At 47.1% G+C, this 13189-nt stretch overlaps 1 protein-coding gene across 1 annotated transcript in view; it reads left to right on the top strand.

Annotated features, from left to right (window-relative positions):
- EVC2 (EvC ciliary complex subunit 2) overlaps positions 1 to 12857 on the top strand; it is an 88590-nt gene extending 75733 nt beyond the window's left edge. The window contains 5 exon segments of the mRNA XM_033106688.1: positions 5069 to 5283; positions 6809 to 6896; positions 8105 to 8301; positions 10581 to 10682; positions 12172 to 12857. Of these exon segments, the coding sequence (XP_032962579.1) occupies positions 5069 to 5283; positions 6809 to 6896; positions 8105 to 8301; positions 10581 to 10682; positions 12172 to 12439 (870 nt within the window). The 3' untranslated portion in view covers positions 12440 to 12857.
- The last annotated feature ends 332 nt before the right edge of the window (positions 12858 to 13189 follow it).

Here is a 13189-nt window from a genome sequence, read left to right as displayed (position 1 = left end):
GTTGGCTGCGGGCGCATGACCGAAGCACAAGCAAATCCTCTCTAGTCCAGACACCTCAGGATTTCCACAGATCAAGTTCAGCCAAATACGAGTTCTCAATTAAAATTAGAAAAGTCACTGACCACATAAAGAAGCAAGGCCAGAGGACCTGTATACAGGAGACACAAAAAAACCCACAGATTGGAGGGGGATTATCACTTTGTGAGGGGTGTAAATGTCTAACTATTACATTGTTTTGTACACCTGAAATTAATAAATTAAAAAAAAACTTTTCTGAAAGGAAAAAAAATTAAAAACCCACAGATTAACATCGCCAAAGATTTTAGATGTCTGAATGATCAGGATAGAATATAAAATAATGATTTATAAAATTATTAAAGAAATTAAAGATAATACCAAAATGATTTACAATTTTCATTCACTCGAAGAGCAGAGCAATTCTAAACTTGCAGTTATGTAATAAAAGACACCCTTCCCCCCAAAAAAAGAAAAATTGATAAAACAGCAAGGAGAAAATGATAAATTCATTATCATAACGGGAAATTTCAGCACACCTCTCTGTGGCTCATCAAACGAAACACAAGTAAAGATGTAGATACTGAATAACTCATTAACCATCTGTATTTAATGTACACATGTAGAATCTCACAGCCAATAGTTAAGGAACATATATTCTTCTTCATCACACTTTGTTACAGTTAAAAATAATTGACTATACAATATTTTTTGACCAGCTTTTTGAAAAAGGACAATTAAATTTAAACCAGTTTTAAAAAGATTATTACCAAAAGTCCATACGTTGGAAGTTTTACAACATAGTTGTGAATAATTCATGGGTCAAAGAAATCATAATGAATATTAAAAAATATACAGAACAGAAAAATAATGTAAATGCAACCTATCAAAATTGGCAGGATGCAGCTAAAGCTATTTTTAGAGGGAAATATATGCCCTAAACTTATATTAGAGAAGAAATTAAGATCATATAAAAAGTTAGGGGAAAACAATAACATATGAACCTTTAGAAAGTAGAAGGAAGGAAGATAGTATAAATGAAATTAAAAACAAAATTGCCATAGAAATAATCAATAAACTTGAAATTTTTGAAAAAATTCTAGTAAAATATACAAATATTTGGCAAGATTAACCATTAATAAGAGATAAGGAACAAATACCATCAGAAATATAAAAAGCAAAGTAACTATAGATTCAGTCGTTTTTTTTAAAATAAGAGAATTCTATGAACAACTTTATGTAGATTAGTTGAAAAAATGAAATGGAAAATTTTCTAGAAAAAATAGATTGCCAGAATTGGCTCAAGAAGAAAAAAAGTCTGTATAGTCCTATTACTATGAAAGAAATTGACTCAGTAGTTTAAAAAATTCTGGTAACACACACACACACAAATAAAACACCTTACCCCAATGTGTTATGGGTGAACTCCACCAAACTTCAAAGTAGCAAATTTTCCCAATCTCATGTACAAATTATGCCTAATGTTAGATAAATAGGGAATATTCCTCAACTCATTTTATGAAGCTCAAATAACCTTGACACCAAAAGCAGACATGAATCATATGAGAAAGAACAATTGCAGTTCAGTCTTACTTGTGAACATAGATATACAATTCGTAAACAAAAGAATAAAAAATCCAACCATCTATAAAAAGAATTAATACAACATGTCCAGGTTGAGTTTTTCCCAGGGGTATATAAGGTTGGTGTAGTTCAACATTAGAACATCCATTTGCAAAAGGAGAAAAGAAAAGGCGCATGTGATCTTTTCAGTATATGCAGAATAAGCATTTCACTGAATTCTAACACCCATCCCAGGTAAAACTCCTTAGGAAATTCATGCTAGGAGGAACCTCTACAAGATATTTACCCCAAACCCACAGCAAGTATCACTCTGCGAGGCGATTAGCATGGAGGTGGGTCACTGCTCAGAATTGCAGGTGACGAGGTGAGGCCTTCAGAGGAGGGCAGGTCCAAGGTCATATATTTAGTTAGGGACAAAATAAGACACTAGGAGCCTTTGCTTTCAGTTCACAATTCACATCCTTGTTGAAATACATGAGAAACAGCCTCAGTTCAGCCCTACAAACCTAACGGCCCTTTCCACTTGAGACCATTCTGATTTCTGTTAGTTACGAGGTAGCACACACTTAATATTTTCAATTTTCACGTAAGCCCTGTGGAGTAACATCAAAGCTTCCTTATTCCCTAGAGTGTCTAGAACAGAAGAGTTAGTTGTCCTGTGTTGGAAGGCACTGATAATATGTCAGACGAGGTCTTACTAAGTCAGTGGTAAAACTATGAGTACGGTGCCGTGTTTTCTCGATGTGCATTTGGAGGGAATGCAAACCTGTTGTTTTCCTCCAGGCAGCAGACGTTCCCTCTGCAATGTGATCATTCTGTGAAAACCATTTTCCCGTTGGAAACGGGCTTTTACTGGTAAACATTCAGGAGAATTTAAAAAGCTTGACATGAAATGTTTTGGAAGAAACGACTCCTAAAGAAAGCTGTATCAACTGCACCCCATTTGATGAAATTTGATCATGTGCATAACTGAATTGGGGCCAGGTGGCAATGAGGGGCAGATTGAAATAGGATGGACGTACTCAGAACGGATGGTGTGACCCCAAACCAACTGCTACTGTATTTGCACTTCAGTTTAAGTTGCTGGCTATCCACTTTCCCAAGCATGAACCTGCGTCTTCCTCTGTTTTTCCCTCTGGCTTACTGCCCACTTGCCACTAATCACCCAGTCTCTGTCAATTCTCCCTGAATTCTCTCTCTCTTGTTCTTTTTTTTCTACCCAGCTTCACTACTCTGCTGAATCTAGACCTGAAAAAACAAAACAAAAACAAAACAAAACACTAATAGTAACTCACGTTCACTGAGCTCTCATTAAGCGCAAGGCATCGTGTTACGTGTTTAAACTTTCCTTCACCCCATCATATTTTTATACCCATTCTACAGGTGAAGGAGTTGAGGCTTAGGAAGGTTAAGCCATTTCACCAATGTCTCATAGCTGCAAAGCAACGCCTACACCTTCTGCTTGCAAAGCCCAGTTCCTGTTCTCGTGTGAATTTCCACTTGCCTCCCTCTTTCCCTACCCCAGTCTCCCCTCCACACTGCAGCCAGAGGAATCTGAAAAGTAAAAATAACCACTGACAGCCCCATCCACCAGCTCTGTATTTTAAAACCCCGCCCACCCTCCCTTGGACCCTTCGTTTAGCCCCCTGGGCCTTCTTGCTGTTTCTGAACCCTTGAGATACATTCCGGCCTCCGTTCCTCTGAGGGATCCCTGCCCAGAATGCTTTGCTGCACCCACTTGTAACTCTGTCACTCTGAAGTCAGGTTCCAGGCATGCTGACAGAACACGCTGTTGGGAACTCTGCGTTTGGGATGCCGCAGTGAGAGGGACGGTCATAATTGTAATCTCAGCGTGTTAGAAGCCCCTGCTCAGCAGTGTGCGAAGGCTCCCATCGCCCTGGGGGCTAAAACCAAGTCCTCTGCACCCTGTGACCTCGGTTTACCTCTCTAGCTGTCTTTTCTTCTGTCTTGGTTCTTGAGTAGTGTTTCTGAGGCTTTTGGGGGGCTTTGAGACCCTTCTGAGACTGTGGTGTAAGCTTCGGCTCCACTGCAGAAAGGCAAACCATTTTGCATTTATTTTAAAGGATCGAGGACGACCGTCTCCGCATGAAGCCCACCGATGGCCTCTTACCATTAAACCCTCACCTTCTACCCATACTGAGGCCAATTCACAAATGATGAGTTCAGTGTGCCTGCATCTACAAAACTTAGGACCCTGCTGCCTACCCCCTTTACCCACCGATGCAGGCTCTGGTCTGTCTCTTATCCCCAGATTATCTGATTCTGGTGGCCTAAGAAGACAGATTTCTGTTTGGTCAATGAAAGGCAGCATAGCCTGGCGGTTAAGGACGCAAACCCTGACGCCAGCTGGCTGGGTCTCAAATTCTGCCTGTGCCATTTAAGAGCTGCAAGACCTGGACCATTACTTGAACTCTCTCTGCCTCAACTTCCTCATCTGTAAAACAGGGAAAACTAAGAGTGTGTATTCTGTGGCGTTGTTGTAAGTATTAGATGAGATGAATACATGTAAAGTACTTTCAGCGGTGCCCCTGTGACGGGCGGTGTCCCCAGGGCTTCTCTGCTATGGCACAGCTTCCATCCGTGGTGGGTGCCTTCTACACCCCACATGTCAGTGACAGGCGCTAGCGGCCAGGCACGGTGCCAAGTGCTGCACACAGGGAGATGGAGACGAAGTCCTGCCCTCAAGGAGCTCACGCTCCGGCAGGAAGGTATAGGATAGTGAGTTCAGGACACTGCAAAAATGGGGCATTATCTTAGGCAGCTCAGGCTGCCGTCACAAAATACCATAGACTTGTGGCCTAAACAGCAGACATTTAGTTTCTCACACTTCTGCAGGCTGGAAGTCCAAGATGAAGGTGCCAGCCGATTCTGTTTCTGGTGAGGGCCCCCTTCCTGGCGTGCAGACGGCTGTCTTCTCATTATACCTTCACGTGGCAGAGAGAGGGGCAGCTCTGCTCTCTCCCTCTTATTACAAGGACACTGATCCCATCCTGGGGGCCCACCCTCCTGACCTCATCTAGCCCTAATCACCTCCCAAAGGCCCCACCTCCTAACACCGTCGATGGGGGTTAGGCTTCAACATGCAGATTTTGAGGGGACACAAATATTCTGCCTGTACCAGGCATGTACAAGGGCTGGCGAGTGGGCACGTTAAGGAGAGGCTGTCTGCGTCTCTCAGAGGGCTGAGGGAATCCTTCACTGAGGAGGCTCTTACGCCAACGCGTGAGAGAAGACTCAGACCTGGCCAGGCAGACAGACAGGCACCGGGTGGAGGGGGCAGTGTGTGCGAAGGCACGGGGTGTGAGGCTGTACAGCCCTGGCGCCCTGTTGGCCACGGGCGGATGGGGGCGGTCAGCGAGAGCCGTCGTGCTGGGTTTCCAGGGCCGCGCCGAGCAGGTAGGGTTTCCTCGGCCACCTACCTGCCTCGAGCTTATGCGTCTGTGTGCAGGAGCTCCAGGAGCTGGAGAGGAAGCTGGAGGACGCGCTGGCCCGCCAGGAGACGGCCCAGCTGGAGCGGGCGCTGGCCAGGCGGCAGCAGTGGGCAGGCGACGGGCCTGGGCTTCTGAACGAGGCTGAAGACACCGATTCCGAAAGGCAGGTCTCTGCTGTCCTGTGGCGAGCCCTGAGCAAGAGCCAGAAGTTACTGGAGCACCAGCAGCAGAGGTGAGCCGGGGCCCGTGGCGCTGCCTGCTGGCAGTGTCCTGCAGCCTGGGGGCACCTGGCCTCTCACTCAGCGGGATGTGGCTCCCTGGGCTCTCACGCAGTCCAGGTTTCGTCCAAGCACTCAGGCTGCACCATACTTCTTCCTTGACGTCTTTTTATACTTTCTTTTTTTTTCAAATATCATGGAAGTTTTACTGAGTGTAATATTTAAAAGTTTTCTATTTTGAAATAACTATAGATTCTCAAGAAGCTGCAAAAATAGTGCAGAGGTTCCACGCACCCATCACCTGGCTTCTCCAGTGGCAACATCTCACGTAATCATAGCTCATTATCCAAACCAGGGACCAACGGTGACGCTGGCTCAATAAAGGGACTACAGGCCTTACCCAGATCTCACCGTACACATGATATTTATATCCTGCTTTTGTAAAATTATGAAACAGATAGAACCCCAATCTTCCTTTTTTTGTTGTTGTTCGTTGCATTCTTTTTCAATTAACATTAGACAATTAGCCTTTGTCTGTGGCCATAAGAAGTCTTGGTAAACAATTTTTAATAGCTTCCTAATTTTCCATGGTGTGTATGCTGACGTGGAAAGGATAAGGTACCAGCTGTAGCCACAGTGCGATTCTATTTTTGAAAACACACATACACACATTAGTTCGAAGGAAATACTAGACGAAATTGTAATGGATGGGGTTTCTGGGCGCTGAGACTACAGGTGATTTTAATTTATTTGATTATGCTTTTCTGTGTAAACACAACATGAAAGTGTAATTCTGTTCTGTTGACGTACTTGTATGAGGGGCTGAGTCCGTGTGATCAGAGGGAAATGCTCAGAGATCTGACTTGATTTAGAGCAGGTTTTAGGGTATTTAGTACCTTACTGTACTCCGTGCTTCCTGGAGGAAGTGCTGATGGTGAAGCGTTTGCTATGAATTGTACCTGCAAAGGGTTTGGGTTGTATTAACCAACAAGAATGCCGGAGGATCATTTGTGATGCCAGCTTGAATGGCTAAGAGATAGTTAGATAGACCCCCTCAGGTGGAGGTCAGGAAGCCTGATGGAGACCTGCCTGTGAAAAGGTGCCACCCAAACCACGTGGTCAGAGCCAGGACCAACCTGGGAAGATGGTCGTGGGTCTGCAGCAACACAAGGGCACGTGGTGGACCAAGACCCCAGGTTTTGGTCTTCTTGAGCGTGGCCATGATAACTAATACTGAGTGTTTTCAAAGCAGGATCCCAGATCGCCCTGCAAAGCCACCGAAAAGTTCCCACACGCCTCCCATGAAACTTCCAGCTTTGGGGAGCTCTCCATCCCGGGGGGCCCTCCCTGATACATTATTGCAAAGTAGTCTAGGCAAGAGTGGTAAGCCTCTTCTGACCATCTTTTGCGATGGGTTTAAAAAAATATATATATATAATGTCGATTAGATTTGTGATTCTTTGTTATTGAAGGAACTAGATGACCTTCTCACAGGATTGCCTTGTAACCAAACGACACGTGGATTTTATTTTACTCTAGTTTGAGAGAGGAGCAAGAGAGTGGTGTCCTGCTTGAAGACTTGCTGGAGAATATGGAGATGGACACATTTGTGACCCTGTATAGCCAGGTGAGAACGTGTTAGCCGGATACTGGGTCCATCCCTTGGCCGCATGTCACTTTACCTCTTTCTCGGAGTCCACCTTTCCTCACCTGTAGAAGGGGGATGAGAGCACCTAGCCTGTGACAGGACCCGCTCATTATCTCACTGTCGGGCAGGTTCTATCAATATCTGCTTCCAGAAACGTCCTGCAAGGTCGCACAGAGGTGAAACTCTTGCCCAAGTTCATACTAAGGAGGAATAAGGACATTGCTCAAAGACACACCGTTCTACATGGTGGAGCTAGAGAGCACAGCCTGACCTCTCTCTCTCTCTCTCCCTCTCTCTCTCTCTCTCTCTCTCTCTCTCTCTCCCTCTCTCTCTCTCTCTTTCTCTCTCTCTCTGGCTTTTATTTTGAAATAATTTCAGATTCACAAGAAGTTGCCAAGCTAACACAGACAGTTCCAGTGCCACACTCCATATTTCACTCAGTTTCCCCAATGGTTGCATCTTATAAAACTCTGGTCCAATAACAAAACCAGGACATTGACAATGCTATAAAATCTATGTCACTTTGTCACATGTAGACATGTGTCACTGACACTACAATTAAGATCTAGAACAATTTGGTGACCACAAAGATCTGCTTTTATGGTTACATCCACTCCTCGCCCATCCCTCACCCCTGGTCACCGCTACTCCATTCTCCATCTACATTTTGTCAGTTCGGGAATGTCATGCACATGGAATCACATAGGATGTGACCTGTGGAGACTGACTTTCTTCACACAGCAGAATGCCCTTGAAATCCATCCAGTTCCTTCTTTTCATTGCAGAGTGCTATTCTGTCCTACGGCTATAGCACAGTTTCTTTAGCTGTCCTCTGGTTTAGGGGCATCTCAGTTGTTTCCAGAGTCTGTGCTCCCCAGCATGCTGTATCGCCTTGCGGAACATGTGTAGGTCACGGACAAAGCTACTCATTGGTCACCCCACAGGCCAGGGCTTTGGCTGTGCTGTGTGAGATGGGAGCAGTTAGAAGGGCTGGATGAGGCTTTGAAGGCTGCTGACCAATAGATTTTCCTGACAGCTCTGCGAATCTGGGGACGTGTTTGTAAGACTGAGCTACTAAAATATTTATTTCCCTGGGACAAAACGTCCTGAGCCTGTAATCCACTCAAACGTGCTGTTGGTCAGGTGACAGCGCTGTGGGTTTGAGCTGCCTGCCTTAACTCCCCCAGGAGCTGAGACTGGCCTCCTACCTGTCCAAGCTGACGATGGTGCCCGTGGGCACACTGCGCCGGCTCCTGAGCCTGGCTCTGCCCACAGCCTCGCAGCCCGAGCTGCTGGCCGTGCTGGATTCGGTCAGCCAGAAGCTTCCAGAGCACACGGTGGAGAACGACGGCGGCGGGGAGCCAGCAGACCTGAGCAGGAGGGGGTGAGTGCAGCGTCCGGCTGCCTTTGGAAAACAGTGAGCCAGATTCATGAAGAAAACAGACGGAGGGAGGGCAGTGGGACCCCATAGGCACAGGTGCAGACACACACCTTCCCCAGTCGGCATTTCATTGCTCAAGGGGCAGAGTCGCCACGAATCTTTTTGATGCCCTGCTGGGCCCAGGTGTTTTGTCCACACTTTCTCTTTCCATCACCAATTTATTTTTCAAGTGGAATCTTCAGAAAATAAGTTTCCTGGGTTGTAAATATGCCATACAGTGTAAAGACAGTGTAAAACACACACACACACATTAGAAACAGTGTAAAAAAATACATAACAGGAAAAAGAAGAAAAGTCCCCAGTTCTTCCAACTGGAGAAAATGACTGTTAGCGTTTTGCTACAGTTCTTCCTCCTGAATGCTTCTCTACTAGGTTTTCTGAGTGTGTGTGTGTGTGTGTGTGTGTGTGTGTGTGTGTATCCAGTATATACAACCTTACATCCTGCTTTCCAGATCCTTTTAGCAGAAGCAGGTTTGCTTATTTCCCGACAACTCTTAGCCATGTGCATGCGTCTTTTTATATAATTATCACACTAGTTAGTCTATATTTCCTGCTATTTTTATTAACAATTTAGAATTCATCCTTTTCACAGTTACTGGAACACCTTCCAGGTGTGAATTTTACCGGCTGCCTAATATTCCCTGAGGTGTGCCGCATAGTGTAGTCTCTGGGACCCTATCACCTGTGACCCTGTTACTGGACATTAAGTTTGGGTTCATTTTTTCCTTGACCAGGGATAATGCTGCATAGATACTTTCCTTCACGATCAGGTTCCAGGTGTGAATTGGGTCAGTAAAGTCTCTTTATAAGGAAAGGCAGGAAGTGAGGGTGTGGGGTCAGGCAGGTTTGGGGAGCAGCCAGCAGTGCCACTTGAGACTAGAGTTGGGGGCATTGAGGATGCAAAGAAAGCCACGACCAGGCCTGAAAGTGTTGAATGCCAGGCAATGAAGCCTGCATCTCTACCAGAATTTATAGGAGATAGGAGGTGGGCGTCTGGGAGCCATGAATCTGCCGAAATGGCACAACTGTGGGTACGCATGTATGTGCGTTGTTTTTCCTAAGAGGAGGGACAGTATCTTTTTATCAGAGTTGTAAAGGGGTCCCCGACTCAAAAAGGTAAGAAGCACCGCTGAGGGTGAAGAGTAGGGCTGAGGTGAAAGGAAGGGTGGGAGTGTGGGAGTAACAGCTGAGGGCTACGGGTAGGGTCCACAGGGGCTAGGAAGAGCCTTCCTAGTGCAGGGGAGGTCCAGCAGTCAGGGGGCCTGGATGTGGGCGTGGTCAGGACTTGTGTGGGCGTGGTCAGGACTTGTGTAGGCGTGGTCAGGACTTGTGTGGGCGTGGTCAGAGGGTTGCATGTCACAGCATGGTTTCTCCCAGTGCACAAACAGGGGGGGACATGCAGATGGCAAATATTGGAGGTGACCTTGAAGCAGGAACTTGCCTGGTTATAGGGATGCTACTTCTGCCTGAGGGCCACCCATGAGGACCTTATCTGTGGGGCTGCCCCTTTGACCACTTTGGTATGGGAGACTGGTGTGTGGGCCTGGGCAGCCTGATGTGGGATGAGGCAAGAGCACCCAGGGTGGCTGTCACCAGGAGTGTGCAGCCTGACCATGCCCCTTCTTTGCCCAGCCTCAGGGCCGGGGGGACTGGATGGGTTCTGGCATCCCAGACCCTGCACCGGAGTCTCTGAGGGCAGGAAGGACACTATTCTTGTGTCTCAAGTGCCCGGTGCCTGGTCACAGCAGCATTTCAGCAACAGAAACTGGCTAAACAAGAAAGGGTGCATGAGGGACCTGTCAGAATTCAGGAAGAGCTGAATGCTTAGGACAGGGCAGGAGAGTGCCGTCCTGTCTGGGGTGCTGCCCTCAGAGTTAGACTCCTGGGAGAGAGCCTGGCCCGGACCAGGAGGGACTGGACTCTCCACACCATCCTTTTGCTGGGACGCCAAGACTCATCTCAGGTGTCCCCACCTTTGCTTGACTTATGTCACCTGTTACCTGCCTGTGACCTCTGGACTGGGGACCCCTTGAGGGCAGAGGTTGTGTCTGGACCAGGCCAGAGAACCGGCTTGACCAACATGCGTTGAGTGAGCAAGAGAACACACAGTGAACACTCCAGTTTCCCCGTCAGGATGGAACCCATGGTGCTTTGTAAGATTACAGCTTACTGGAAGATTCTATTCTTTTTGAAAACGTAAGACACTCCCTTCTTGCCTTCAGGAAGCACCAGGGCTGGTGGCAAGCCTTGGAGAGCAAACTGCGTGGAGAACTGGTGAGCAGAGGATTGGCAAAGATGCTGTGGGCTCGCCAGCAGAAGGAGAGGTAATGGTGGGCACCTGCTCAGGTGGACGGAGGGGTGGCGTGGGGGTCAGCCAGGCTGCCTGGGAGCCAGCGTGGGGAGTGGAGGGGGCTGAGAAGGGGAGGGTCACGGCATCCATCCCAACGTGCCTGTTTGAAGACCACGAACTTTATTCCAAGTGGGCCTACTTCGGGAGCTGAAGACAAGCCCAGTTATCAGTGGGAGAATGTTCGCTTATTCTTTGTTAGTATTTAATAACTGTATTTATTTTAACTAATGGGACCTTTGAAATGGGGTATCATTAGAAGGCGAGTAATACCTTACAGCAGTTCTGATTTTATAGCGTACAAAGCCCTTTCCCGTCTTGTTTCACTGAGCCTCCCAGATGTCCAGGAAGCGGGGATGATGAAACTGGCCTCAGGGAGGACAGGAAGAAGCCCCAGGCCTGCAGCTGCAAATAGTGGCTCTGGGGATGTGGACATCTAAGTAACCCCGCTCTTTCCCTAAGCCTTCAGGCCAGTGCTTTCTTCTCTATCAAGTATCTTTCTCTTTTAATTGTAATTATTGCACACCCAGAGATCAGAGGGAAGCTTGGGCAGAGGGGTTTGAGATTGCTGCAGAAGCGGACCAAGTGTGTCCAGTGTTTCCCACTAGAGAAGATTTGGAGAAAGAGAATCTACGTCAGGCAGCTTCATGATGGGTTAAAAAGTGACATCCAGGGTGTGGTCTGGAAAGAGCGGGTGTGCAAGGGGCGTGTCTAACCTGAGTCCTGCCACTTCCAGTATTTCTCAGAGCTCAGGTGAAGATATGAGGCCAAGCTGCCTGAATTGTTTGTGATAAAAGTCTTGGAGGCACTGAGAATAGGCTGGGAGTCAAGTTTTAGTCCCCGAGAAATTAGGTCACAATAATTGAGCCCAAACCAAGAAAATTAAATCTAAGCTGTTATACACACAAAGCACTCCAGTAAGGAACGAAAAGCAATTGCTCACGATTAGCGTGGGGGAGTGAAGGCGTCCCTGGATGGCATTCCCAGAGCGTGGCACCCTCTTTATTTCAAACACATGTTGCCTAACTTCTGTTGCTTTGTAACCAGGTTTTATCAGCCTGTGTTTTGCGTGAGGACCACAGGTAACCGTGTCCTGGCACATGTTTAACAATTGGCGGTGAGGAGAGACGGGACCCCTGATTTGTAGTTGAGCCGATTCCCGTGGGGTAAATAAACCCTCCCACCATGGCTGCTTTTGGGCCAGCAGCATGATGACAACAGGCTGACAAAACCCCCGCAAATTTAACAGTCGTGAGTCAGGAAGAGTTGTCTGCAGCACGCGGCTGCCACAGGCTTCCGCTAATATCAGGGGCCATCTGGTGACCAAAAGGGAAAAACCTTTCTTTAAAGTAGCGCTGGATTGGGGACCTAGGGACCAAAAGGGGGCTCTCCTGGGGAACTAGCAGGATGCTCAGGAGCATCGGTTGTCAAAAAACGTCCCATGTGATCTTCTGTTCTTTCTTTAGCATATTAAAGAAGACCTGTCCCCCTCTCAGAGAGAGGACGATGTTCTCTGGGCAAGGAAGCTGGCCACGCCTGTCCCTGGTGTCTGTTGGAGAACTGGCACCCATGCCCATTGTCGGGGCAGAAGCCATTGATTTATTAAACACGGGCGAAAAGCTCTTTATATTCAGGAATCCAAAGGAGCCGGAGATCTCACTGCATGTTCCTCCCAGGAAAAAGAAGAACTTTCTGAATGCCAAGAAGGCCACTTGGGCCTCAGGCACGGACTAGCCCAAAGGAAAGCACCAAGGAGTCTGAAGACAGAAAGATGTATTTTCTCCTGCCCACCCGTGTTTGTGTTTATAATGTACAATCTACAACATACATTTCACACGCAGAAGACACAGACACCCTCAGTAAGTCCCCAACTTCCAAGGACCCAGTTTAATCTGGCCTCACGAATTTCCAGATGACCAAGTCTCCCAGCATCCTCAGGGACGTGATGAGACTCGGGACTAGCCATGAATACGCGTCCCTTTCAGTACCCCCTCTCCGAGGGCCTGCGGGAGACCCAGCCCCCAATGCCCAGCCCCGAAATCTCAGGCTGCGTTATGGGCTGTGTGTCCACGGCAAGGCTCTCTGTTCTTACATATTGTGTTTGTTACAAATCCTGTTTTTATCCAGGGAACTTTCAAAAATAAACATAGTTTACACACAGCTCTTCTCAGTGGAACTCGTGTTTGCTTTATGTTGGAACCTTCTATTTCTCATCACTTCTTGTGTGTCAGCCTCACTTTGTGATGTTCTGCAGAGATTTACCCTGTCATTCCGGTGGCCAGAAAATGTCTCCAGTTCAAATCAGCGTTAATTTTTCCCCTTTACAAATGAGGACATTGGGTGGCTTAAGAAGATGAGTTGATTTGTGCACGATCATAAAAGCTAGTAAGTAGGAAAACCAGGACTCACACTCTTGATGTCCCCAAACCCTTGTCCTTTCTCCCGGACTCCATCAATGGACGCGTAGCAGCCCTCACTCGTTTG

Source organism: Rhinolophus ferrumequinum, chromosome 5 (assembly GCF_004115265.2).
Source record: "Rhinolophus ferrumequinum isolate MPI-CBG mRhiFer1 chromosome 5, mRhiFer1_v1.p, whole genome shotgun sequence".
NCBI lineage: Eukaryota > Metazoa > Chordata > Mammalia > Chiroptera > Rhinolophidae > Rhinolophus > Rhinolophus ferrumequinum.
Note: the sequence above shows the minus strand (reverse complement) of the source record. Positions and strands in the feature narration are given on the sequence as shown.